The sequence below is a fragment of the Emys orbicularis genome, chromosome 10 (assembly GCF_028017835.1).
Source record: "Emys orbicularis isolate rEmyOrb1 chromosome 10, rEmyOrb1.hap1, whole genome shotgun sequence".
Lineage (NCBI taxonomy): Eukaryota > Metazoa > Chordata > Testudines > Emydidae > Emys > Emys orbicularis.
In genome coordinates this window covers 4,818,962-4,846,903 of record NC_088692.1, presented here as the reverse complement: position 1 = coordinate 4,846,903, position 27,942 = coordinate 4,818,962, and the positions used below count along the sequence as shown (strand labels likewise).

At 41.3% G+C, this 27,942-nt stretch overlaps 1 protein-coding gene across 1 annotated transcript; it reads left to right on the top strand.

Moving 5' to 3' along the window:
- The first annotated feature begins 338 nt into the window (after positions 1 to 338).
- Positions 339 to 27,545, top strand: LOC135884540 (uncharacterized). Its single transcript, XM_065411960.1, has 19 exons — positions 339 to 530; positions 1,898 to 2,027; positions 2,470 to 2,563; positions 3,818 to 3,968; positions 4,097 to 4,259; positions 4,784 to 4,909; positions 5,507 to 5,569; positions 7,214 to 7,336; positions 8,369 to 8,524; positions 12,456 to 12,509; positions 14,540 to 14,757; positions 16,186 to 16,262; positions 19,421 to 19,531; positions 20,417 to 20,503; positions 21,745 to 21,852; positions 22,072 to 22,193; positions 23,165 to 23,287; positions 25,445 to 25,484; positions 26,430 to 27,545. Exons 1-19 carry the CDS (start codon positions 356 to 358, stop codon positions 26,505 to 26,507), a joined length of 2,199 nt encoding a protein of 732 aa, XP_065268032.1. The 5' UTR covers positions 339 to 355; the 3' UTR covers positions 26,508 to 27,545.
- Positions 27,546 to 27,942: the final 397 nt, after the last annotated feature.

The window sequence follows — 27,942 nt, the reverse complement described above, 5'->3', positions numbered from 1 at the left end:
TTTAAATCACGAGTCAGAAGTCCAAATATTTTTTTTAAAAACTTTCTAGTTACCTTCATGTGGGGCTTTCGGTGCTGTGGGTGGTGTTTGTATAAGGTTTTCTGAGCTGCCAGCCAAAGCATCTGTGGGATTTAAAGGCTCCTAGGATGAGCAGGGTGGCCTAGGTGATAGAGCATAGACTCCGGAAACCTGAGTTTTATTCCTAGCTGTGCCACTGGCCTGCTGGGCAACTTTGAGCACATCACGTCCCCTCTGTGAGCCTTATTTTCCCCATTTGTAAAATGGGGATAATGACACTCACCTGTTTTGTAAAGCACTTTGAAGTCATTTGATGAAAAGCTCTATATTAAGAGCAATGTATTGTAGCAAAGTTTATTTCTCTCCTCTAGTCCCAAATTGTTTTCTGTTTTTGAGATTAGGTATCATGGGCCCAGAACAAGGAGGTGCGCAGGAGGAAAGTGTGATCCTGATAAGTGATGATGAAGCTGAGAGTCCTCTCGGGAACTCAGTCCTGTTAGTTGAACCATTGCGTAAGTGTTGTGCTCTTGCCTTATGTAAGTCTCTGCAAAGAGATTTTTTTTTAGTTCAGATTTGTTTTAAGTATTACTACTGCTCTTGAGTCTCCCTGCCAGTGTTTGTAGTTCTAAAATAATCAAAGTGTGAGGGTGTTTCCTCTGTCTTGTTGCAGTGTATAACCACCACAAAAACAAAAAAGAAAATTGACTAACCAGGAGCAGCAATAAAACATGTTTGTAAATGCACTTACTAAACAAACTGGAAAAATAAGCATTTCCTTTCTCTGTTATGGCAATATTTGCTGTAGCAAGTTACAAAAGCAGATACGAAATATGCATATAAAATACATCTTTTTTTTTTTTTTTTTTTTTTTTTTTTTTTTTTTTTTTAAGTGGCCCTTGTCTCTCTTAAATTGGTGTCTATTACATTAAATTCCTTTAAAGGGCAAAGTATACTTAAGGAAAGTTGTTTTAAGTGGTTTTGTTAACTGTTTCCCCAGAATCTAAACTTTCATCAGAAAAAGTGGAGTCCTCTCTCTCTCCCGGGGGGGAGAGAACGCATCCTTGAGTAGTTCTTGGTGGTTTTTTTGTTTGTTGGTGTATGGTGGGTTTTTTGTTTTTGTTTTGTTTTTGTTTTGAAGCCTCCTACTAAATAGCGATAACTCGTGAGTCCTATTGGCATGAAACTAGAAATGGAAATGGCATGTTAGATCATCTGGTCCCTCTCCCCGTGGAAAGTGAGCTAAGTCAGACAAATATAAAATAAATTGTAGTCATCTTTTGCCATTTAATGATCCTTCATTTTGTTCAGTTTAAAATGCGGAGAAGTAGTTGAAATGCAGGAAATCTTCATCGGGCTTTAGCAGCAGATACCGTAATAACGTAATAAGTGAACAAACTGGGGAGGAGAATCAGGAGGGTCACTAATACAAGGACAAGCTGTGTGATATTAGTGCTTATGCTGCTAGAAAATGAGATCTTTTTCAAAAACAGAGAGAAAGCACAAGGTTCTCCTAGTATTTCACATCTTTTAAAAAAATTCCACGTAAGATCTCCAGAAATGTTAACTTTTTTTTAAAGCACGAAGTAGTTTTAAGTTGTTAACCAGTTTCTTTAAATGCGGCTGGTGTGTGGTATCAAAGTACCAGTAGGATTTCCAATGCCTGTCCTGTATCAATGTGAATAACCTCTTTAATTTCTGTTGTGGTAGTGCCAGTCATAGACCAGCACCCGATTGTGCTGGTCTCTGTTCAAACACTGAACAAAGACCGTCTTTGCCCCAACATGCTTAATGAATAAAAGCCAATAGCTAGTTTTGGTTTTAACTAAATCTGAAATCATTTTACTCTGAAATAAACCACAATGTATTTCCCTTTTTACAGAAAAACCTATTCTGGAAGACAAGAAAGCTGAAGAGATTGTGGATGAGGAATGTGAACTAGTAGTAACTTTCTGTAAACAAGGGAAAGTGATGCCTCATGCAAGATATGACTGTATGACACACCCATTTGAGTATGTTCAGTAGCATAGTGGATACTATGGGTTTCCTCTTTTATAGGGAGTAATACCAGATCTTTTATTATTGATATTTTGTGTGCATTTATTTAATTTGTACTAAATTTCAATAGAAGAGTCTGAAAAAGCCCCATATCAGTGACCTCTTTTTTTATGGCTAGAAAATTTAAATCATATAATTGCAATCAGGGCACAAAGCAAGGTCTCAACTTTCCTGCTGGGCCACATGCTATTCTAAAATACCGTGGGTTTTTTTTGTTTTTTTTATTAGTGCCTTAGTGCTATATATTAAGTTTTACCGGTGTAAGTTTATTAGCTGATTGTGTTAAATAATTGTGGCAGGGTTTTAATAATCAGAAAAACCGTCATGAAGTAGAAGAGGAACAGAACAGTTATTTAGTGTATACTATAAATAGTGTTCTGCTCTATCAACCTACAGGCGAACAGAGTGTGAAACACGTTCACCCCTTGAGAACAATGCCAATATCTGTCATCAGTGCTACTGCTACATTTGTGATAAACTAGCTTCTGAGGTAAGGAAGGACTTGAGGTGTAGTTATGAAACACAGCCTTGAGTTGTCCAAAGTGAACTGTAAAATAGGAACCATAAGAACGGCCATACTGGGTCAGACCAAAGGTCCATCAAGCCCAGTATCCTGTCCTCTTATACAGGATCTAATTAAAACAATAAATAATATAACATTGAGTATTTTAACATAGTTTCCTAAACATCAATAATTCTCTCTTCGAATTGCACTAAAACAACTTACAAGAATCAATTTCTGTAAACTTATGGGGGCGAGATCCTCAGTTGGTGTAGCTCTTGTTTGCTTCGGACACGATGGTGGCTTGCGTTGTGGTTTCTGTGGAAGTAAACTCTCATTCCTCTTTTCCCCCCCCCCCGGATTAGCTTGATATCAGAAGTACTCAGATTTCTCCACTTTTTGTTGCAGACAGGTTAAAAAAAAAAAAAAAGGCTAAAATTTTAAAAATGTGTAATTCATCAAAATATTCCAGCTCTTTACCAAGATTTTAGGGAAGTTTTGAACATGGAGCCAAGTGTTCTATAGAAAATGGTTTATTAGCTCAAAAGTGGCTTAAAATATTTTCAGGGTTTTTTGCCCTTCCCCCCCCCCCCAATATTCACTAAACTTTGTGGGTTTAAACTATATTATGCCTTTCATCCAGGGATGACAGTGCTTTACAGATACAAATTAAGCCTCACAGCATTCCTGTGAGTTAGTTACACAAGTATAAAGGCTTAATCTTTCTAAGATCCAGTTCTCACTCTTTCTAGATCAGTCTGCTTTTCATGTAATTCCTCTCCTGTAATAGTATTTCCAGTTGTTGGTAGATATCCACGCTCCAGTATCTTAAATTTGGATTTTGAGTACACTGGGAATGATCAACTGAAAGAAACGTACTTAAGAGTAAAGAGAACTAAAATCTCCATGCTCACAACCAGTCAGACCTTGGCTGTTTTATATTCTTTAGTCTAGGTCTGGTAATGTGTGAGAAGAAGTACTACTTTGTAATTTTGACATAGTAGATTTATCAAGGAGGTTTATAGTGTAGATTATGCCTTTCCAGGCACAGGTATGTTACTGTACAGTTTGTAAAATCAGCTAACGTTTGCATATGAATATGCAGTAGCTCAGTATAAAAGATACCTAGCAATTCGAATGCAATGTTGACCTCGCTGAGCAAGGGATCGTAACTAATTTTTGTTTTGGTGAACTTGAATGCAATTTTTCCTCTTCCTTTCCCCCCTTCTCCTCATAAAACAGTGCCAAAACTGGACAGCCCCGTCTCACTGTCACTGCAATGCACATAACAAAAGCACATTCTGGAAAGACCAGCGTGGTCTGGCCTTGGCTGGTGTTCTTGTGATGTTCAACTTGGAGCTCACAGATATAGATTCAGACCTTCGACAGGGTGGTAAGCATTATGCTTTTGTGCTGTCCCAGAATCAACGAGGTTTATTGTATAATATATAGGACTTTTTATGGGCATAACACGTCTAGAAGAAAGCATATTTCAACACTCTTTCCTCCTCAATCCCCCAGGAAACCTTCTGATAGAATTTGTCCATGAACTTTCAGTGGAATATAACAAATACCTGGTTGGTGAGAGAGTGTCTCCCAATTCACATGAATGTTTCTGTCACCCAAAACGGGGACCTGGGCAATGTAATATCTGCAGACAGCGCCATGTGGAGCTTATATACAGGTAACTGATGAGAGGGTTCAGTGAATTTCCAAGGAATGTTTTTTAATTCACAGGGATTTGCTTTCCAGTACAGTTAGACTCATGACAACCTAAGGTTAATAACTAAACCGTGTCATAGAAAACTCGCTTTTTTTCCCCCTTCCCCAGTTAGGCCAGACCAGGATCCAGTTCAAATAAACCCCTAAACTTTAGCGTCTGTCCTTGTGTGACCAAATATTTAACAGTTTTTCCTCACTGTTTAGTTTTAAACTTCCATGAATTATAAATTCTGCTTCCTGACTAGATTCTTTTTTTTTTTTTTTTTTTTTTCCCCTGGGGTGGAGGGTCCAATTTCAATCCCAATACGTTCCTTTTAAATGTTGCTGTTTACTTTAAACAACTTGTGTCTTTCCCTTGAAAGAATCTGAAGTATCGTGACTAGTCAATTTAAATGCTGACTATAGTATTTTGTGCAAACGCTTTTCATGCTGGCAAACCAGTTCAGAGCAGATATACTTCACTGTAAGGACTTTTAATTCTCCTAGGTATTCTGGCGTTTTTGCACTGGTAACAACATTTTTAAATCAGGCAGAAAAAGAGAATCCTAAAGCTGCTGCTGTCATGCTCCTGGGAGCAGCCAAAGAAATAGCACTTCATAAGGACCCTGCTCAGTAAGTATTCCAGTTCACCATCTAATCCCCAAGCCCCTTTGCTACAGTTGTGGCTGTTCGCCCCAGATGATTTATAACTGAATCATGGCAGAGCTTAAAATAATTTTAAATCAAAATGGGAGAGAAGTTGGAAATCCCAAACAAAGGGGGAGGATGGTCTAACAGTTAATTGGATTGCAACTTCTACTATCTGGACTTCTTTTATGAGCTTGGGTCAGGCACTCTATTTCGCTGTTTCAGTTCCCCATCTTTAAAATGAGTAATAATTTTCCATCTCTGTTTTGTGTGTTGAGCTTGTAAACCCCTGCCTTGAAGAGCTATCTCTTGCTATATATTTGTACAGTGTCTAGCACAATAGATGCCCTCACTTTAGTCAGGGCTTTAAGCGCTATTGTAATACAGATAATATTAATTGTAGAAGGTACTCAATGCATTGAGTACATTATAACTCTGCAAATACTTTGGAATATTTTTCTAATAAAATTCAATGGGGTAGATGTCATCTGTTTATGTAACTTGTTTCTCTTGTCAATTTGATTGCTTTAAAACCAGTCCTAGGAAGAATATGTAAGCACTAAACTAATGCATTTGTGTTAGGAACTTGCAAAATCTTGGTGTCTCTGCATCTTTGAGGATGGCTGTACCTTGTCTAATGGAAAGGTAAGACTTCGCTTAGTATGGTGTGAGATTCAGATGTCAATGGGATGGTGGTTGGCTGCAAAGTTTCTATAGTTGTGTTACGAAGTACATTAACATGTCAGTTCCTCAAAGGCCACCTTCAGTTACTGAAGGGTTTAAAATAGCTTTGGTGCTTGAAATCTAAATTTCCTGATCTAGAATTCCTTAAAGGTGAATTGTATAGCTCTAACACTAAGTAATACTAACTGTATCCATAATGTTACACAATTATATTCTATAAAACAGGATATATCAGTAGAAAAGGTTAGTTAAAACTTACCACTCTACTAAATTTCTTCCGAAGCCTGAGGAATGGGGACATGTAACGCGCACTTCTTTGTTTAACTCAATTCTTACTTTAGCTTTACAGTTTACTTTTAACAGTAAATCCACCAGCCACAAAGATAAGACTGATTTTTGGGAAGACTTAAATCCTTTCCCTCCCACTGTTTCCCTAATTTAAACCAATGGCCAGGTGCAGCCTACATCTGTCCTCATTTTAAATGACTGCTTTTTACATTAGGGAAATAATTCTTTACAAAGGTAATACCATATCACTTAGATTGTATACTTTATGTGACAGGGACCATCGTCTTGTTCTGTGTTTGTACAGCACCTAGCGCAAGGGAGTCCTGGTTATGACTAGGGCTTCAAGAGAATAAAAACATGATCCTGAAGGAACATGAAATTAGGATTTTTTTATTTTTTTTTTATTTTTTTGCCCTCCAGTTTTCCTTGATTTGTTTAGGAGCTCCCACTTAAGACAGAAACCATGAAATCAAGTGCGTTTTCACCACCACTCTTGCAATATCAATGGTTCACGTCAGAATTGACTTCCTACTCGCTGCTACGTACCTATTAAAAACAAAGTGTTTTGTAATGGCATTTGAAGTTACTTATTTAAAAGGACAGTGTCAGTTTAAAATATTTTACTTTAAAATAAAGAATCTCAAATTTAAATTTTAAATCAAATTGATTTTTTTTTTTTTTTTACCACTACTGTTCTGTTTTGTTTTTGAATTTTGACTACAAATGATCTATCTAATTTGGTACACACTGGCATGATGCTGTAGGGTTTATGTTGCAAACAGTGTGTGAGGCTCTTTGATTTAAAAACCCCCACAATAAATACTTGAATTTTAAAAAAAGAAAACTTACACTGGTTGTAAGTGTGATGGTGGTTCTCCCCACCCCTGTATGCCACCTGGAACTGGGGTACCACTGAGCCCTCTGACTCACCAGCCTGGGCTCCCTCTCAGCACTGCGCTGCTGTGATAAGCGATAGGCTGCTCCCGGTCCTACATTTCCACCAGCATTCACACAGGCAAATCATAACTTTTCCAATGACCCCTCACATGACTCATCTTGTACAAATTGCATCATAATTATGTCATCATCATACCCCCATGATGAATATAGGGTGTAGTGTCACAGTAAATCTTGTAAAATTGTTTTTATACAAAATCTAAATTTTAATCCAAAGTATCCATTCGAAATATTTTATAAAACACTGTAGACTTGTTCCTAATCAGAAAAGGAAACTGACCTAGTGAACAATTCAGCTGGCTTCAAAATATTTTACTCACATCGCTGACTTTTAAAACTAGTTTATTTTTGTAAATGCAGGATTACAACACAACTTCAGAGGATGCTCGTGCTGTGTGACTTTCCAAAAGTTTTATATGAAAAGTTCATTAGTTTTTTCCAGACTATCTCACTTCCGTGTCACTGCTATGCCTTCTCAAATAGGTATGTTCTTTGCTTCTATTGACTAAATGTTATTACTCGGTGGACTTAAATGTACTCAAGTGTGAAAGGGAGTATTTACATGTTATATCCATTGGGATTTCTAATGTGTTGCTACAACAGACTGTGGCCAACAACCTGAACTCTTGAAATCTGTCCAGAGACTAAGCCTGGCGTGTGGTTTAATAGAAACTAGTTATAGTTTCCTACTAAATATTCCTTTTACTGGTAGTCTGGGAAATGGAAGCTTAAAACAGCAGGGCTGCATCAGGCTTACTTTTATTTGCCTTTAGAAATCACTACAGGAAATGTTCAGAAGCTTTTTGTAATAGTGACTGTAAGCATTCATTATGATATCTCTCATCTCCATAAGACACACATTGTCACATTTGTCTGGCTAATATTCTGGTACTTCCAAACAAAATTACTGAAATTCCTTGGAAAAAGCTACATGGTGTCATGCTTGTGTGGTTTGTGGACATTTAAATTAGAACTGTCAGCACTCGGGTGGCAAACAACCATTTTTAGATGCAATGGTTATGTGGTCTAGGTTCTAAGATGTTTTTAGTTTAGCAAACTCAAGATTTACTGAGTCAAATATATTGTGAGCATTATGATGACTTAGCAAGAAGGATTAGTCTGTCATGATCAATACAATCTCTGTAGCAACCCAATCGTATTACACAAATATCTATTCCAACACCATTTTCTTCTAACGAATAATTGTCCTGAATACTGGGGATGTATTGCACCAAGGTCTGCTAGTAACTAGCTTAGTTGGTGCTAGTAGCTTCATTCTGCTGCCATGACTAACGTGGGGTCCATCAAGTTAATTTTCTGAAATGAGTCATAACCTTTAGAAATACTGTAGCAGTCCATGTTGCACCAAACCTTAACATTTAATAAATAAAAAAAAAAAAAAAAAAAAAAGTTGTGGTATTGCAGTGATATGGGTGTCTCTTTGCTCTGTTTTGTGAATTCTTATAGTACCTTGCAATAGTTTTTAGAAAAATATTCTTTAACTTTAATTTTCAGCCTAAATGTGGTGCCATGGGATCATGGATTACTGACAACTGTCTTAAAAGGCCAGAACATCACTGGTCAAAGAACACAGAAAGGAAAGAAAGTATTTCTGTGGGAAGTACTTCCTGTCATACAGGCTCGAGTAGAAAAAATGGAAAACCAGGGACAGTAAGTTCTTATCCATCTTTTGAGGACTTGCATTCTGCATCATATCCGCTTTATAGAGCATGGTGTCCTAAAATTGCTGCAAGGTGTGTGTGTGTTTAAAAAAAAAAAAAAAAAAAAAAAAGTATGACGACTGACAGCGTGTAATGAATGTTTTTCCATCATGCTTTATAAAGACCATCCAAAGGTGCTTCTGACACCCTTATTGGTCTTAAAATGTACAATTCACAAAGAAGCTTGCTTCTTCTCTTCTCTGCTCCTTTTTTGTCTCCTTAACCCCCAGGAGTTCTCAGCAGACATGTCAAACCCGTGAAAAAAATTCAGAAATTGGGCTTGTTTTTGGCTTAATTGGCTTGTGAGTTGCTTGTTGGCTAGTTTTTGGCTTGTTGGTTGTTTGGCTTATAGCTTGTTGTTTCTTTTTTTGATCGGCTCCAGGCAAGCAGGGGGAGGAGGGGCAAGCAGGGGCAAGAAGGGGAGAGAGTCAGGGGTGCACAGAGGGCCCACCACAGTTCCAGACTGCACGCCGGGGGGATCTAGTCACCTAGAGTGTTGGGGCTCTTAGGGATTGGCTTGTTTTGGCCTTGTTTTGAAATGGGATTAGCTTGATTTTTGGCTTATTGTGAAAGTCGGGGTGCTTATTTACCGCGTGAAAGTTGGCAACTGTGGTTCTCGGCCAGATGCCTGGCATTTAAAATAAAATCTCTTGGTAGGAATGGGACATTCTAATCTGGGTACAGTGATGAGAGACTCTCTCTCTCTCTTGCGCGGTTTGTTCTACTGGCTAGAGCAGTGGTCTCCAACTTTTTTATGCCCAAGATCACTTTTTGAATTTAAGGGCAAACCAGGATCTATCCCGCCCCTTCCCCAAAGCCTCGCCCTGCTCACTCCTTTCCCCCCCATCTCCATGGCTCGCTCTCCCCCACCCTCACTCACTTTCACCTGGCTGGGGTAGGGGTTTGGGAGGGGGTACGGGCTCTGGGCTGGGACCGTGGGGTTCGCAGTGTGGGAGGGGGCTCTGGGCAGGGGGTTGGGGTGCAGGAGGGGGCTCTGTGCTGGGGCAGTGTTGGGGTGCAGGAGGGGGTATGGGCTTGGAGGGAGTTTGGGTGCAGGAGGGGATACAGGGTGCTGGCTCTGGGAGGGGGGGGGTCACTGCAGGGGCAGGGGGTTGGGGTGCAGGAGGGGGTAGGAGGTTGGCTCTGGGAGGTGGGTCAGACTGGAGCTTGGGGTGCTGGCTCTGGGAGGAGGCTCAAGGCTGGGGTTTGGGCTGCAGGAGGGAGTATGGGGTGCTGGCTCTGGGAGAGGGCTGGGGGTTGGGGTATGGCCTCCAGCCGGGCAGCACTTACCCCCAGTGGCTCCTGGTCCATGACACAGCATGGCTGCTCCTAAGGCAGGCTCCCTGCCTACCCCGGCCCCACACCGCTCCCAGAAGGGGCCAACGCAAGATCCTCTAGGATCGACCGGTTGGTGACCACTGGGCTAGAGCAAGGAACTAGAAATTAGGACTCTGGGAGCTGTTCCTGTCTCTTCCACAGATTGTGACCTCTGCCTCTACCCATCTGTAAAATGGGGATAATGCCTATCTCCCAAGGGTGTTGTGAGACTTGATTGATGTTTACAGAGCATTTTTAGATCACTGGATGAAAGGCACTGTAGAAAGCTAGTGAATTATTAGAGGGATTCTTGATCTGCTTCCTGTAAGGCCATAAGTAGTAATGTTAACAGTATCTCTTTGGTTTTGTCTCTGAAACTTCTTACAACATTGATAAAACCTTGATAGGTCTATGAACATACAATTAATACGTTTGGGACCTGTGCAAATGACTCTTTCAAACAGTGTATAAAGATAAATTTTCTTGCTGGGTAAATTGCTGTCTGTACTGACTATACCTTTTGTAAAGGTTAGATCCTATAATAGCAGCTGCCATTGGGGATAGAATGAAAGCTTTTTTCCAATTAAATGTTAATTGGGTTCATTCAAAACTTTGTATCCATTTTTGTAAGAAAACTCTGTTCCTCTTTTTTATATTCATATCCAGTTTGAATGTTAAGGACAGTTCAAGGTACTTGATGTTCATGGTTCTGTCTAAACAAATCTTCATGGTCCAATTAAAGATCTGAATGGTTTGGGGCCCCAGGCATGTGAGTCAACCCTCTCATTTGATATGCTGCCACAGCACTTGCTACCAGAACCCAGATTTCAACCCTCATTGTCTGGCTTCTCTGTTAGTGGTTTCTTCCTTTGGAATTTGTTCCACTGGGAAGTCCATTGGGGAAGCATAGCATAGGTCAGGAGTGGCCAACCTGTGACTCCGGAGCCACATGCGGCTCTTCAGAAGCTAATATGAGGCTCCTTGTATAGACACCGACTCCGGGGCTGGAGCTACAGGCACCAACTTTACAATGTGCTGGGGGGTGCTCACTGCTCAACCCCTGGCTCTGCCACAGGCCCTGCCCCCACTCCACCCCTTCCCGCCCCCTCCCCTGAGCCTGCCAGGCCCTCGCTCCTCCCCCTCCCCCTCCCGAGCCTCCTGCACGCCACGAAACAGCTGATCGGCGGGGTGGGAGGTGCTGGGAGTGGGGTGGGGGGTGGCTGCTGACATATTACTGTGGCTCTTTGGCAATGTACATTGGTAAATTCTGGCTCCTTCTCAGGCTCAGGTTGGCCACCCCTGGCATAGGTGCTATTAAAGCTAGTAATTGTCTCTCTCCAGAATAACAATGTGCATGCACACGTATCATCTTAATTCCTGTTTTTCAGTGGGTGCTGCATAGGGAGTAGCCTTTGCAGTTTCCAAATCACGTTAGCCCCATGTAGCTTGTATAGCTTGGCAATCATGCTTAAGTACAGGACCAGGATTGAAGGTTCATGTAGGGGATGTTAGATCGGGGATGTAGACCATTTCTAATGCTTTCAGTTTCTTCAACACTTCTTGGTATAGTGCAGGGGTGGCCAAAGTTACTGACCCTCGGAGCCGCATACAACAATCTTCAGAAGTTCGAGAGTCAGGGCGCGCTTGCCAGGGCTTGGGACTTCGGCCCCGAGACCACCCTCCCTGCTGCGCTGAAGCCAGAGGCAATGTGAGAGGGGAACACATGGGATCACGTGCCCTCCCAAATTTTTGCCGGCATTTGCTGGCCTCATTTGGCCACATGGTGCTGCCGGGCCCCGTCCCTGCATGGTAGCTGCTGGAGCCGGCAAGCTGAGAGCTGCACCTTGGGTAGAGGCAGCGGCAAACAGCTGGGAGCTGCAGGGAGAGCCGCTGCTTTTGCTGCTGCTTCTCCACGCAGAGCTAACACCTTGGAGCTCACAGGAGGGGCCACTGAGGGAAAGGGGTGTGTGTGCTTGGGGGGTATGACTCAAGCTACTGGGGGGGGGCGAACCTTTTTAAATTGTCCCTGTCTCCTCCCCTTCCCCCCCCCCCAACCCCCCTCAGCAGGCACCAGTCATCTGTGGCAGAAGCCCCTAGCCTCCTCATTCTGCCACAGGGCAGAAGCCCCAAGCTCCCCTACCAGCCCCCGAGTCTGGTAGACGGAGAATGCGGGGGTCCCTCCGGGGCTGCACTTTAACTGTGAAAGAGCCACAGTTTGGCCACCCCTGGTATAGAGAGAGGGTAAATTCCTATTGATTACACAGCTGGTGTTCCCACAGCCAGTACCACAGTGGTGACATTTTCCTAGACTTAAATATTGAATAACTCTGTATTGGTGGGTGCTGCCCATTTTTTGTTTTTTTTTTTAATCTGTCCAGGGACTTCAGTACTTTTGGGGTTTATCGGAAAACAATGAGATACCAGCAGTTTTATCCAGGCCTTTGTTTTTTCTGTACATAAATGTCTTCTGTGTGGGAGCTATTGCTTTGTCTCATTAATTCTCATCAGTATTCCTCATTCATCTGCTCAAAATTTAATGTCTCCTCTTCTCCTCCCTTCCTTAGTTATAAGGAAATAGTTCGCTACTTGAAAGCTGTGAAATGCAATGACACTCTAGGGTAAGTGGCTTTTTTATTTTTTATCTTTGCTTTAAGATTTCCCTATGTGTGTCTAATCTTCAGTAAAATCACACCTTGAAAAGAAATGATTCTGGTTGACAGACTTTTTTTAGTTGCTGAACACAACATTGCATCACTAACAAATATTAGCTGGTAAACATAGTAGGATCCAGATTTCATTTTTTTTTTTTTATAACATTTGTAGGCCTGGGTTGACATGAGTAATTAAGCATGGGGGAGGCATGTGTCTTGGAAGACCAAATTGGGAAGATAAATAGATCAGCAGACTGAAAACAGAATGTTTGTGCTAACTAAGATAGGTAAAAGGGTCAGTGAGCTAAAATAGAATGTTTGAACTAGCTAAGATAAGGGGAAGGAACTGTGACAGACTTCCCCGGGGTGCACCCTGGAACTGGGGTACCGCTGAGCCCTCTGGCATGCCAGTCTGGGCTTCCTCTCGTACTGTGAAGACTGTGGCAAGCTGCAGATGGCTCTTGGTCCTGCACTCTCTCAAACCTTTGCACAGGCAGGGACACACCCAGCTGCAGTTACATGAATGCTTCTCCTCAGCCACTCATGAACTAACAATAGAGAGGCTGCAGCCAACTCCCCATAGTTCCCTAGCCTTGTACCCCTGGACTGTAGCATCTTGCCCTGGTCAAAAGCCTGGCCAGTATAAGTTTATTACCCAGTCTGCCCCTCCCTCGGTGTGGAGAGGAGAATGCACCAGTTTTTGTTCCTGAGCAGATTCCCCAAACACTTCTAGCAAAACACACTGTTTTAGGTGTAAAATATAAAACAAATTTATTAACTACAGAAAGAGATTTTAAGTGATTATAAGTAGTGAACATACAGATCAAAGTAGATTGCATTTTGTTTTATTTCTTAGGTAATCTAAGCTTTACAAACTAGACAGGATTTGAATCAAGCAGTGTACCATGTTAAATAATACCAACAGTCCACCAAGCTTCCATACACAGGCAGGCTTTCTTCTTTCCTGCCTCGGACCTCCTTCCTCAGTTCAGTCTTTGTTCATCAGGTGTTGTGTTGTAGAGGGAGTGAGGCCAAGTGATGTCACTTCCCCCTTTTTAAAGCTTCTTTCATGTGGAGGGAATTTCATTGTCCCAAACAAGCCCCCAGCACACTTTGTGGAAAAGTATAGGCACCAAAATGGAGTCCAATATCACATGATTTAGTTACATGCCCTTGCATGCTTCGATGAGTCATGGCATCCATTACCCATATTTTGGCGGAAGTGTCCACAGGGAAGCTTATTAGGTGAGGCTAAGCTTTTCCTGTGGCCTTTTTTTGGTTGATGGGCCATTGCCTTAAATAGTTCATTCACAATGTGCTGGATGTAAGCTACTTTGTGAGTGTTACCCAGGAGCAAACACGTTTGAAATACAGATGCATAGTCATTATTAGTAACTCCAGATACAAAAATGATACATGCATACAATAAGATAACCTTTCAGCAAACCATAACTTTTCCATTGACGCCTCACATGACACGTTTTGTACAAGATGCATCATAATTATGTTATAATCCTATCATAATGATATCCCTATGGTGAATATGGGATGCAGAGTGTCACAGGAACAACCAGGGAACCATTTACAAAGAGCAAAATAACAACGAACAAGATAAGTTGGGATTGTAAAGAGTAGGTCGAACATGGACAGTGCGTGGGCAAAGCATGCTGAAAAGGGATTGGTTCCTACAAAGTAACCAAGCCAATCCCAAAATGTGTAACACAACGTATAGTAAATGTAACGAAATCTGTAAATGTACATAAAGGAAGATGGTTTCTCTGTGATGTACCCTACATCCACCCCCTTCATTCGAGTCTAATCAACTCAGTGTAGCGTTGCTGTATGCCAAATAAAGATACCTGAGTGACAAAGTCTGGAATCAAACTGAGTTCTTGGGAAGCCAAGTGGCAAGAGGTCTCAAAGGAAATCCCGGTAATGCTTCCATGTTGTTAATGGCATCCACAAAAATCAAATCTGCAATCCTTTCTTGTATCCAGGTTAAGAAAGCTTAGAGATAAAATCCCATTCTACTTGTGCAAAAGTGGAGACTTCGTTAGTGCTGTACATTCATTGTTGCTTCCCTTCAATAACCTTGCATGCTGTACCGCCTGCCGGATAACCCCTTTCCAGTTTGAGATCTACCTAAAGATGTTCAGAACTGGGAGTGTTCCCTGTGGAAATAATTTTCATGACCCTGGAGAGTGGATTTCAGTTGGCAAGTATTATTTGTTGAAGTGCTTCTTGCTTCTATCCATTTGGTACCCCACTTGACTACGGTTGTGTGTGGTTATCTGTTTGGATTAAATCTAACATGAGATTTATGGGACTTCCAACTCAGCCATAAATTATCTGGGTTAAAGCATGGTACATAAGTGTTGGTGAGGAACAATGCTATTTAAGTTTTAGACTCAAGCAGAAATTACTTTGTTGTTTTACCATGCTCTAACTTACACAGATGCTAACCCTTGTCAGCCATTCAGCTCCTTTTTGTTTTTTCTAAAGGACTGCCTTGTTAAAAAGTGCTGAGTATTAAACCCTTTCATAAACGTATATGTTACCCACACTGTCATGATGTGTCAGCCTTGACCTTGAGCAAATGAGTGAATGGACTGTGGAGACACTGAGACCCATTTCACTAAAGGCATTTGCTCAAAGTCAAGGCTGATATATCAGGATAATGTGGGCAATGTATACATTGCCTTTGTGTACATTGTGGTTTATTAGAGGGTTTCTGCTGAGACTATTGTGATAATAGACCTTGGTACACACAGACTTGCCCCACAGGAACGAGTCTGATGCCCCAAGCTTATTTCACACAAGTCCGCTCAGTAGCTATTAGTTGGTGATATTTGTAGGCGCATGGGATATTTAAGCACAATAGTCATGTACTGTAAACCTTCTGTACCTGGTGAGAGGATTTATTCCATGTGATATGTTTTAGGATATCTCAATTAATTAAAGATACTATCTCCTAGAACTGGAAGGGACCTTGAAAGGTCATCGAGTCCAGCCCCCTGCCTTCACTAGCAGGACCAAGTACTGATTTTGCCCCAGATCCCTAAGTGGCCCCCTCAAGGATTGAGCTCACAACCCTGGGTTTAGCAGGCCAATGCTCAAACCACTGAGCTATCCCTCCCCCCTAATTGCTTGTACATGTTCCTAAGGATTTTGGGGGAGCATATTACAACTGATGACTGGAACCTAGAATTGTGGCATGAAATATTGTAAAGTAGCGTGGACACTTCTCATTTCTATCCCCTCTTTGCTTTACTGGTGGTTAAATTTTATCCTTACACGTATGAGGTCACGGCAGTCACCAATTCTGTGACTTTACCAGACCTCTGTAACTTCTTCAGCTTCATGCTGTCAGTTGCCCCCCCTCTCTCCCCACTCCACCCCCAGCCCTGCCCCCTGGTTATTTTTAGTAATGTCACAGACAGGTCACTGGCTCCTCTGAATTTTTGTTTATTGCCTGTGACCTGTCTGTCACTAAAAATAACCGTGACAAAAATCTTAACATTAAATACGTGTAAAAACATTACTGTACTTAATTAAATCTGCCGCCTGTTTTTTTTTAAATATGCACTTCATTTCCTTCATTTTTATCAGGTTTAAGGAGTTGTCTACTTTTTTCCTCCCTTAGGTTCTCCTGTGAAGAACTCCATTCTAATTAAGCATGCGCTCAAACTCCTTTACTGCAATCTGTCATTATACAGAAATGTGAGTGTTTGTGTTAATCTTATGCTTCTGTTGTTAGATTCTATACAGTTCTGTTCTATATAGCCACTGTTTGTCTAATACAAGAATACACTGTTGAACAGCCTTTTTTTTTTTTTTTCTGACTTTATGCCAGGTTTTCCCCCAAACTTTAATACTGTACTTATATTTTCAAAACATTTGCAAAAAGATAATCCTTTCAATACCTCGGATTGACATTAGCTCCTTTCCACAGTTGGGGAAACTGAGGCAGAGAAGCTGCAGTTTACCCAAGACCACATACTAATCAATGTCAAACTTGGGGGTTCCTGGCTCTTAGCCCTGAGATCAGTCCGTCAGAGGTACAGCAGGGTCCAGTGACAAAGTAGAGATCGCTGTGAAGCTGTAAAAAGCAAGATGGTGCAAAGGATTGGTTGATTGAACTAGAACCTCATCAGTTAGTTTTTGTCAGATGTCCCCTTATGTAGTCCAGTTTTTAGTGAGTTGACATGAAAGAAGATGAAATTGTATTGGTGGTTATGTAAAGGGAGAAGCAGGGTGGTAAGGAAGAATTCTTCCAAAAAGTAAAGGAAGGCTTGTTTTCATCCTTTGCCAATGGCGGTGAAGTCATTGAAGGAAGAATGGAGGAAGTTTAAAGAATGTTTCATTAAGGCAGTGGAGGTAACATGATTAGTGGTAAGATGGGGGTGCTTTCGGAGAATAAGATGGTGGTGGAAGTCTGTACAAACAAATTAAAAATATTCAGAGTTTTGAGGATTCGTGCTAATGAGAAACTTTAAAATGCATACGAACAGGCTAAAAAGTCAGTTGCTAAGGTAAGAATGGAGGCTGAAGAGGAATTACACAGAAAGATGGTGGTAGGAAATTTTGGCTTTTGGCTTGATGAAAGAGAAACAAAATATGAATAACTGTGTGACGAATGGGAGCTGTGTGGTGACTAACCGTAAAGAAGTGGTAGAGGTATGGGGAAAAAATAGTTCTGAAGACCATTAAATGAGAAGAAAGCTGCAAATTCAAGCACTGCTGACAACTATGGGAAAGTCTCAAAAGGTATCCATCTCTGTAGAGGAAGTAGAAGAAACACCGAATAACATGAAGAATGGTAAAGCAGCTGGTGAAGAAGAGAAGTGTGGTTATGATCAAGGCAATTGGAGGTACTGGAGTAAGGTGGCTACCAGATGACTGAAGAACAGGATTGATTGTGCCTCTCTGGAAGGGTGAGGATGGTGCAAATGATTCAAACCCCGATCAGGGCTTGACAATGTTAAGTCAACCCTTTAAAGGCCTTGAGAGGGTTTCGGGGACAAGGTTGAAGTGCAAGGTGGAGGAAAATATAGGAGGGGAGCAATGTGGCCTTAGAAACGGAAGGAGTACTGCAAATGCAATATTTGCAATGAGACAGACACCTGAAAGAATGGTAAATGGAGGGCATTGTAGCAGTTATTGATCTTGAGAAAGCATGTGACTTCGTACAGTGGGAGCTGGTGTTTGGAGTATGGAGATGAATGGGAGGGGGACTTCAAGATGTGGAGGAGATCGAGGAGCTGTATTGAGGGTCAAGAGCTTAGGTGATAACAGTATTGGAATTTTGGAGAGTTTTGAGGTGACAGTGGGCTTGAGAGAAAGCACTGTGCTGTGAATCCACTTCTCTTCATCCTAGTTTTTGGAGTTAATTAGTAGGAGAACCAAGCCTGTGGGGAGACAGAGAGAATGAATGTAAGCTGACAGTCCAGCCCTTTTGGCAAATATGGCATTGGAGTGGGCATCTGTGTTTGAAGATCATGGTTTGAAGGTAAACACAGAAAACTAAGGAAGGTGGAAGAAGAGCTGTTGGCTGACATTTCAGGAGAGAAGCAGAATCAAAAGAGAAGGTTTGTGTACTTGGGAAGTATGCTCAGTGCCATCAAGAAAGATCTCAAACTGAAAAGAACCACCCAGTGTGTGTGGGCGGTAGGAGTACTGTGGGACAGGCAATTAAGTAACAAATTTGAAAGGAAGTCTGTGCTGTGTTTTTTCCCCTCTGTGATGTATGGTTTGGAAACAGTGGGTCTCCTGGAGATAGAAGAAAACAAGATACAGGTCATAGAAAATAATATACTGAGAAGATTGTCAGGCAAGTGGAGGGTAGACCGTGTGCATGGAAGAAATTAGGGGGAAGATGAACTTGGGACTCTGGGCTGGAAAGTGCACATTTGAGGTGGGCTGGACATGTGATAAGAATGGGAGAATGAGCACCAAAGAACAGTGAGAAAACATGGAAGACTGAGGATGCGATGGAAAGACTGTCTGTCTGTTAAAAGAAATTTGAAGAGAAAAGGACTGGAACTCCAGGACCTATGAACCTGAGCCGTGGGCTGGAAGGAGTGGTGAAGAATTGCAGGCACCTCTGACACTGTGTAAAAGGGAAAAGCAATCTAAGTCAAGTTGACCACCTTTACCACAGTGTCCTGACCTAGAACAAAGCAAATAAAACTTACCATGGTTGAATGTTTTTAATCGTCAGCGGGTAGAAGTCCATGGTATGGTCCATTACATTGACATCAATGAAGCTATGACAATTGCACCATCTGAAGGTCTACCCCTGAAGCCTTTTGTTGTACTGTGATGGTGTGTGTGTGTGTGTGTGTGTGTGTGTGTGTGTGTGTGTGTGTGTGTGTATCGGGGGGAAGGGGGAAGCGGCCTTTGCTTCAGGTGAGGCACAATGGGGATAGTGTCTGTATAAGAGGGGAAAAGACAAGCCCCGTATACTCCAATGTATAACTCCAGAGTGTGGTCAGCACAGTGACTCTGAAACTAGTATCTTGGACACACTGTTGCAAATATCTGTGCTCCTCCTGCCCTTGTGACTTCTTGCTGATAGGCCAGATATTACCATTTCACTGTCAGCACTACAGAGTCACGCAGGAAGAAACCCCTCTGTTCTGTCTCACTCACTCTGGTTTGTGGTACATAAAGCAGAAAATGTTGATTTTTTTTTTGCAGATTCTGTGGTGTGTACCATGCCGGAAACCATTTTTTTATCCCAAATATTATGTACTTTTGTCTTTACTTGAATATATAATATTTACCTTGTTCAGTCTTTCTTTAGATCTAAAGACTGATTCAGCAAACTTCACGAAAGTCTGTGGTTTTGTTAATTGAAAGTTTTTACTCTGTTTCAGCCAAAATGCTGGAGCTCCCTCATCATGGTTTTGGGTAGTAGCACTACTCTGGAGAAAAATGGGCATGTAAATGCTGTCTCATTGAAAGAGCCACCACATGATTTCCAAGAGGTAACTGACGCCACTTTGCGATGGAGAAGCTTTTGCCTTGTGTTTAATTATTTTCTTCAGTTTGGGGATTAACTCATTTTGGAGTCTTGGGAATGGATCCACATTGTATTACACCATCAATTTAATTTGGCACATGCCAAAAGAACACCTTGAATACCAAGTCTTAACCTTTTCATATGGAAATCCTGACATGTTTTGGACTTAGTCTGATATAGTATTTGTGTCCCATCTGGTAACTGCATAGGAGTTAGTTAGTTCACCATTAGAGAGACAAAATGGTCGAGGTAATATCTTTTATTGGACCAGCTTATGTTGGCGAGAGAGACATGCTTTCGAGTTTACACAGATCTGAAGAAGAGCTCTGTGTAAGCTCAAAAGCTTCTCTCTTTCTCACCAACAGAAGTTGATCCAATAAAAGATATTACCTCACCCACCTTGTCTCTCTAATATCCTGACCAACACAGCTATAACACTTAATTCACTATGGCATTTAACTGTTCTTGGTGCTGATTCCAGATCTTTTAGCTGTGAAGTGCATTGGATAATTATAAAACCAAGAGGGAGGGAGGGATTTAGTCTTAAAGGAGGTGCTTTAGGGATAACACAAAAGGTCAATATTTGTATAACAGAATATTTTCTAAACACAGTAAACCTAAAGCACAGTTACATTAATACAAGCACATTTAGGGGGACTGCTGAGGATGGACCATACAATTACAGCATTCCTCATAGATAGAATAACCAACCTCATAGCAAGCAGAAATGGGACTGAAAACATTAAAACACCCTATGCCAAAGAATTTAGTTTTGGACACGGTTTGACATTTGTTGAATACTTGGGCTCTTTCTTGCTCTGCTTGTGACTATCATAACTTCCTGTTGCAGATGGTGGTGTCTGTATCTTGCGTTCTTCTAAATGAACTGAAGACAAAAGTCAATGTTTCTCTGCCATCAAATGTTTTTTCTGGTCCTGTAAGTATGTAACGGTTAATGAGGGAGGTGATTGTTTTGAATAGTGGATTTTGATTGCACTGTTAGGTTTGAAAATAGCTGTCTTTCAATTCAAATGTATTAAATGCTTTCGAGAGAGGCTGAGAATCTTTAGGAAGTAGCATAGGAATTCCTAGCACAGTCTAGTGGTTAGAGCAGAGGACTTGGAGCTGAGACTCCCAGGATCTATTCCTGCCACTCTGTGACCTTCGACAACGATTGCCTCTCTCCGCCCAATTTCCCCCATCTACAAAAGGGGGATGAACAGACTTCAATTTCTGTATTAGGATTAGTTGACTGGCTGCTGCTAGATAAGGCAACTTTTTGATGGCAACTGATGGGTTGGTAATAAGTAAAATCTACTATAGTTGGAAAACCTGGCTGTCCATAATTTAATAATCAGGAAGCAGAGAGTTGTATATGGTACCTGATTTGTTTAGTGTGAACGTGATGAAAGTTATCAGTAATTAGGATATATTCATTTACCTAAGCAAACTGATTAACACTACTCCTTTTATTTCCTCTGAGGAAATCATGTTTAACTTCTTTCCTAATTGTGTAACTCAAATGTCAGGATTTTCTTGTCAAGTATCAGAGGGGTAGCCGTGTTAGCCTGGATCTGTAAAAAGCGACAGAGTCCTGTGGCACCTTATAGACTAACAGACGTATTGGAGCATGAGCTTTCATGGGTGAATGCCCATGAAAGCTTATGCTCCAATACGTCTGTTAGTCTATAAGGTGCCACAGGACTCTGTTGCTTTTTACAGGATTTTCTTGGTCCATGTAACAACACTTGCCCTACTTAACAGTGCTGTTGTGAGCCTTAATGTTTGTAAGGCAGTTTGAGAACCTTTGGTAAAAGATACCACAGAAGTGCAAAGAATTCTGATCTCCCTTCCCATGTGCAAGTCTTATTGCCTGTCACTAGATCTCTTCTGTTTCTATGACTTTTGTAACCATCTATTCTGCAGTCAGTTTGTCCAGAAGGCTCTTAGCAAGCTCACCTTGTATTGATATTGCCCAATGTGAACTGAGGGCCTGGTTCTCCTGCCTTGCACTATATGTTATCATTGACACCTGTGCAAAGTCCGTGTAAAACACTACTAGCTCAGAATGGCAGCAATTTACACCTGATGTGAGCGGCTATCAATGACAACATAGGGTACAAGGCCACGGAGAATCAGGCCTTAAATATTTCTTAACATCTTTTCTGATTCCTTCAGTTACAGCTTGAGGCTTGTCTTATCCTCACAGTGCAAGCAGTGCAGCAGATGCTTCTAAACGACCTTCCATACTTGAGTTCCTTTCTAGAAATAACACTGGCTTTCGGGGTAAGTCTTAGGAATCTTCAACTCTAGTAAATTAAAACAAATGATGCTTAAAATACAATTAACAGCATATTGAATTTTATGCACGTTTTGTCAAGTTTTATATTTTGTTTTCTTTATATTTAAACTTGACCAGCTGTTTATTTTTCAGGGATTTCCAATAAAATGAGGTACTGTAGCATAGAATTCCTTCACTAGCTTATTCCTCTCTTTACCTACTAGAATAACTTCTGGGCTCTGAGGCTATTATTAAATGGCCTTTCCTGTGAAGAACACATTCTCCATGGCACTATTAACTTGCTTCTGAGAGATCTGAATTTTCAGAAGGCAACAATGTTGCATCTGTGAGTAAACACTTTGTTGAGGTCTGATCGTTTATCTGTGGGAAAAGTTAAATGCCAAAGATGTGGGGTTCCCCCCCCCTCCCCCAGAGATGTAACTTGTGTGTGTTGGGGGGTGGGGGGTTATAGACAACCAGCTAATTGTCAGTAAGACATGGCCAAACTTGTTTTGTTTTTTTTAAAAAGGGTTCAGATACAAAATTTATATCTGCGCAGATACCAAATTTATATCCGCAGAGTTGCAACAACGAGCGAGACCAGCAGGGCCATGGCCAGCAACCGGGCCAGGAACCGCAGCGGTGAAAGTAGCAGCATGTTGGGTCAGTGCCCAGCCCGGGCAGCTCCTCCAGTATGGCTGTACCGCCCCCTGCCCTGCCCACTGGGGCGGGCACCAGGCTCACCGGCGGCTGTCACTGGTCACGCTAGTATGTGCAAGCCGCTCACACACTCCCAGACAGGAGTCCCTTCCTGCAAGCGATGGCCTGACATGCTGCTGCTTTTGCTACTGCGTTTCCTGTTCCCGGTCGCTGGTCATGGCCCTGTTGGTCTCTCTCATTGTTAGAGCCCTGCAACTCCGCGGATATCTGCATCCGCAGATATGCATTTTGTATTTGCGCAGGGCTCTCCTAAAGCATTGCTAAGTGACTTCTCATACCGGATATGTGTTCTTCTAGAGCACGTGGGGTGAAGGTTTCACTTTCAAAGTGGTTCTCAATCATGGGGAAGTAGTTTTAAGACTGGGAAAACTGTATTCCAACCAGTGGCTGTATGAGAGTCAGGCAAGGACACCAGTTGAGCTGCATTACTCAATAGACTCCTCTCTCCATGGTGAGATGTCTTTGATCTAAGACTCTGTGGGAAAAGAGGAAATGGTCTACAAAACAAATGAACCAAATTATATATGGTGCCACATACGTTTTTAGAACTAGATACAAGTGCCATCACCTGCTACTCCAATTTTCTTTATTGTTCAGGTGGAAAAAACTTGGTCCTCAATATGTAGGTGAACTGCTCTGCCTGTACCTGACTTGCAGAAATAGGAAGATGCAGTCCATTGGCATCTTCATCATCCATTTAATTAGCGAGAACCTGTATATGTAAGTATGAATATTTGGAGTCAAATACCAGGCTGATTATAGCAGTGAAGATTACACTGATGAATTGCTCATAATTCCATTAACATTCACACAGTCTTGTTATGGATTTTTTGCACAATTTTATCCTTGCTGTTACAGCCAGTAATGAGATTCAAAAATTTGGTGGGTTTAAAATTGTTCTGATGTCAATATTTCAGTGACAAGCCCTGTTACCTGATGGGCCCCTCTGGCTTTTTTGCATTCCCATTCCATCTTTTGTCAAAGAAGTCTGTAGTCTGTTTTTAGGAACATGACCAATGACCAGGATAATATTCACTAGTTTTCTATTTGCCTTGGGAAAACAGGTGGGTGTTCCTTCCACTAATAGCCACTGCTCATCCTCTGTTGAAGCCATTTTTGATTAGCTAAATAAATTTAGGAAAAGCTTATTAATCACGTTACTGGGTTCCTAAGAATGCTTAATACTGCACAAATGTTTGGTTAACAGAACACGCAAACTTTCTTAAAACATAGCTGGAAACCTGTCCCCCAAATAGCATAGCGCTCTCTTTTGTACCACTTTTGTATAAAGTCTTCAGTGTAGTGGTAATGTCTTTGGTCTGAAGTCCGAGGCGCTTTCCAACTTCATGGGGAGTAGATAGAAACATTTTTAAAATGGCCAAAACTTGGAAATTCTGATTATTATTTTTTTTTTGTATGAGAAATGCAAATGTGTTTTTGAAAGGAAATAGGCACATTTTCTATTCAGCTGTGAAACTGACAAAAATCAGGTCGATTTCAGTCAGCAGCTTCCAGGGTCTGTGGCTCCGGTGCAGTTTCCCCATGGCAATTGCCCCTGGGCCAGCTGGTTCCCTGTGCTTCCTGACACACTGAGGGAAGCTGGCTTCCCAGGCTATGGGCGTCAGGCAGCCTGAGGAGCCAATTGGCCTGGAGGACATGGGGTCCCTGGCCTGGGGCAGTTTCCATGAAGCTATGGAACCTGGAAGGCATCTGGTCATTTTAATGAAAAGTGATGGTCACTAATAGCAGCAACAATTCCAACAATATGGAGCTCAATCAGGGTTTTTTTGCATGTTTCAATGAAACGCTAAAGTAAGGCCCTGCACCTTTCTAAGGAAGTGTGTCCCACAGAAACTAGAGAGCACAACATGCAAGACTCACTTCATTCAAACAGCTCATCCACTGGGATTGGGTGTGGAGTTTTGCATCCTTAATATAGAGGTGCTTCTAGTGGGGGCTAAAGGTGCACCAATGCTTGATCTGTCCCATTTTAGGCAAACTGTGTGGAGCCTCAAGTTGTGTATAAAATTCGGAGACAATCATCTGCTCTGTGACTAGGTGTGGAGGGAAGGGTTTCTGAAATAGTCGTAACAGTACTTTTGGAATACAGTTATTGCTATAAATGCTTCAGATGTGTTACAGAGAGAAAGTGGTTTCACAGGTAAGCATAAGCCTTGTCTGGTATGATTGCAGTATTTTATTTCTAGATTTGGCAGTAAAGCATTCAAGGTTTTAAAATGTGGGCTCTTTTTTTGCCTTGGCATACCAGGCCTTAAGAATTGAATTAATCCTAAAACAAGGTAGCTAAATGTTTGTGTATCTGAAGGCACAGAAGTTGCCTGCTCCAAATTTTTAATTTTTAATTCACAGGCAAAACATGTTGCAGACGGCTGTAGCATAACGTTCCAATTGCACTTCCTGGAATCTTGTTCTGAGAGGAAATCAGGGACACTTAAGTTATCAGCTTCTTAAAGAGCTTCTCATTTGCTTTGTTTCCGCTGTACATGGCAAAAGGGATGGGGTGACTAATCACTGGCTTTCATGAGCTTGATGATGTAGATGTGTGCATGAGGGAGGTCTGAATACATCCTTTTTTTGTCAAGCTTGCTATATTTATTGAATTCCATCAGCTTGCAGAGCAGTTTATTTAGCTCTTACGTAATATGTCTCAACATGTGCTCAATGTCAAGGTGACTTCAATGGCGACCTCTCCCACATTTTGGGACATGACGTTTGAGCATTTGACTAGCAAGTGTAACAAAATATTGGGAATGTCACGCTCTCAGTGCAACTTTCCATTCATTACGAAGTAGCTGAAATGGGGAAGGAGGCTGTCCATATGTGGAAAGTGGATTAAGAATCTAAATCTGTTTTCAGGTGTCCATGGGCAAAGCATCTTTGCAACTTTCTGAACACAGTAAGTGCCTGTACCTCAGGTTGCTGACCCCAGCAATGGTTCTCAAATGTTAAATTTGTCGTCACATGTTAAATTCTCTGTAAGCAAATGGAAGAAATAAAATAGCTAGGTTGAAGCTAGCAACAATACAAAGGAATTGGTGGGTCTTAATAAATCTTGGAAACCTTAGAAGGTTTCTTGTCCATCTTTCTTTCCATGGATTGGATTTAAGGCTGTTGGCTCTAATGCTGAGGGAATTGCCATGGTGGTGATTTTTCCTTGGGTTGCAATGTGTCACATTTCCTAGTGCTTGGTCAGAACAGCATTACACACCAGGGTAGATGGACTGTTTTCTCCTCTGCCGAACGAATAGTGTTGTTAGTTTACATAGGGCCGTCTGTCTACAGCATGAAGCACATTGAACTTAAAACCCAGCCTTCGTCTGAGAGCATTAACGATCTAAACAGACAATCCCCTGAAAGCAGACTGGAGAGGAACAGAAAGCAAACTGAATTATGAAGTTTAGTACCCATCTTGTTAATTATGGGCCTTTTTTTGGATTTCTAAAAGGTTTTATTTTTTTGTAGAGAAAGATAGTCCTATTCCCATCTAGTTGAACACATCTCTCCAGGGAGTTCCAATGTTGTAGGTCTTTCAGAAGAAGTAATCTTGAGGAAAGAGGAGACTGGCAACGTGGACTGTGTGGAGAGAGGAGGGATTCATGTGTATGGGACCAGGTAGAAGAAGGCACACAGGTGTGAGTGAGAGGAGGGCACGAAGGGAACAGTTAATCCAGCAGGTAGTCAGGGATTCTGGAAGGGAGGTATTTTGGGAGATGTAAGGCTGGCTATCCCCTCCATGGGAGATGGCTTTAGTAAGTGGGTGCCTCTTTTTTTTTTTTTTATAGAATTTTAAAAAAAACTTCTTTTCAATAAAAACTTCTAACCACCTTTTTTCTCTGTGCAGGGATTACGGAAGCTGCCTCTTGGTACCACGACTGATCGTGAAGTTGCCAAGTTCATAGCTGTTTTGGAAAAATTGTAACACTCTGAGGGTCTCAAGAATTTTCTAACCTGCCGTATAACACCTCCCAATTGGTTGCCTTTTGCTATTTCCCCTCAATAAAATTTTCAGCCTACAAGCTGATTTACAAACAAATTTTTAAAAATCCCATCCAATCCTAGACTTGTGTGTTGAATGGAGGAGGCGTTTAAGCCGAAATGTGCTTAATGCTTTCTTCCTTCTTGCAGGCGCATGCTCTAGCAGTTCTCTGCAATCTGGCTTTCTTGGAATATAACTTAACATGCTTACAGGGCTGCTTATTCTATGGAAGTGCTGAGAGAGCAACAGACATGTTCTCTACCATGACACATGCATGCTGACCTGTGATGTCAGCAGCAGAGGACTTGCTGAGGGAGCAAACAGCTCCTGGATAAGGGAAACTCTTAATTCATGGTCCTGCAAAAGTTTGATAGTGTGTGTTCTTTGGAATGCCTCCTCTATGTGGCATCTAATTATGTATATGACCCACTTGGTTTTGATTAGTACCTCCACTCTCCATTTTCCTGGATTTCTCCAATCCCAAGTACTCATACAGAAACTAGAAATGGTTCTAATGCTGTAAATTAATAGTTAGTTTGTAAAGAGAAATTTTAACTTTCAGGTGTGTCAGACTCGGCTGGTTTTTGATGTATTGCAGTTGATGGCTATTTGATGGGTGCTAACACGTCTGGGTTACTTGAATTGCTATCATAATTGTAGTTTAACAGTTGACTTTAAAATTGGATGTAGAACTAGAGAAATGTAATTCAGCAGAAAATACAGTCTGACTACAATCCCTTTGACATCTTTCCATGTTGGGAGTGAAGGGGAAGAAATGTTGACATGTCCATGTATTTTATTTTGCACATTTAAGGCTTATAATGGCTTTTCCTGCTTATTCGTGCCAAGTTCGGCTAAATTATTTTCTTTACAAAAACACTTTTTTATTGAAGTTTTGTCTTTTTAAAAAAAAAAAAAAAAAAGTGAAAATGTGTATCTAAACCCCTTGTATAAAGCGTTAAATAAATGGTAACTATTGTGGTACTCTCCTCTGCTGTGCATCTGTTTAGTTCAAATAAAATTATGGTGGTTGCTTAGTAGTAGACAGGGCAGAATTTTATTTTTTATTCTTTCACTGGGTTTCTTTTTTTTTTTTTTTAAACATTTGTATTTATTTAAAATTTCACAGTTGTAGGAAATTAGGCGGGGTGGGCCAGACCATGAGAGCAGATGCTGAATTTCAACGAGTTCGCTTTATAACCCGTTAAAACACACATTGTCAGCGAAACATGTCAAAATAGACAAACTAAGTATCCTGGAATCCAACTCTGAGCTCTCAAGCAGGCAAAGCAAGAAATGCTATCTGTCAATTTCAATTATTGATGGAAATACTTTTCATTGGTTTGTGTGTGTGCAATGAAATTGATGGTTACTGGTA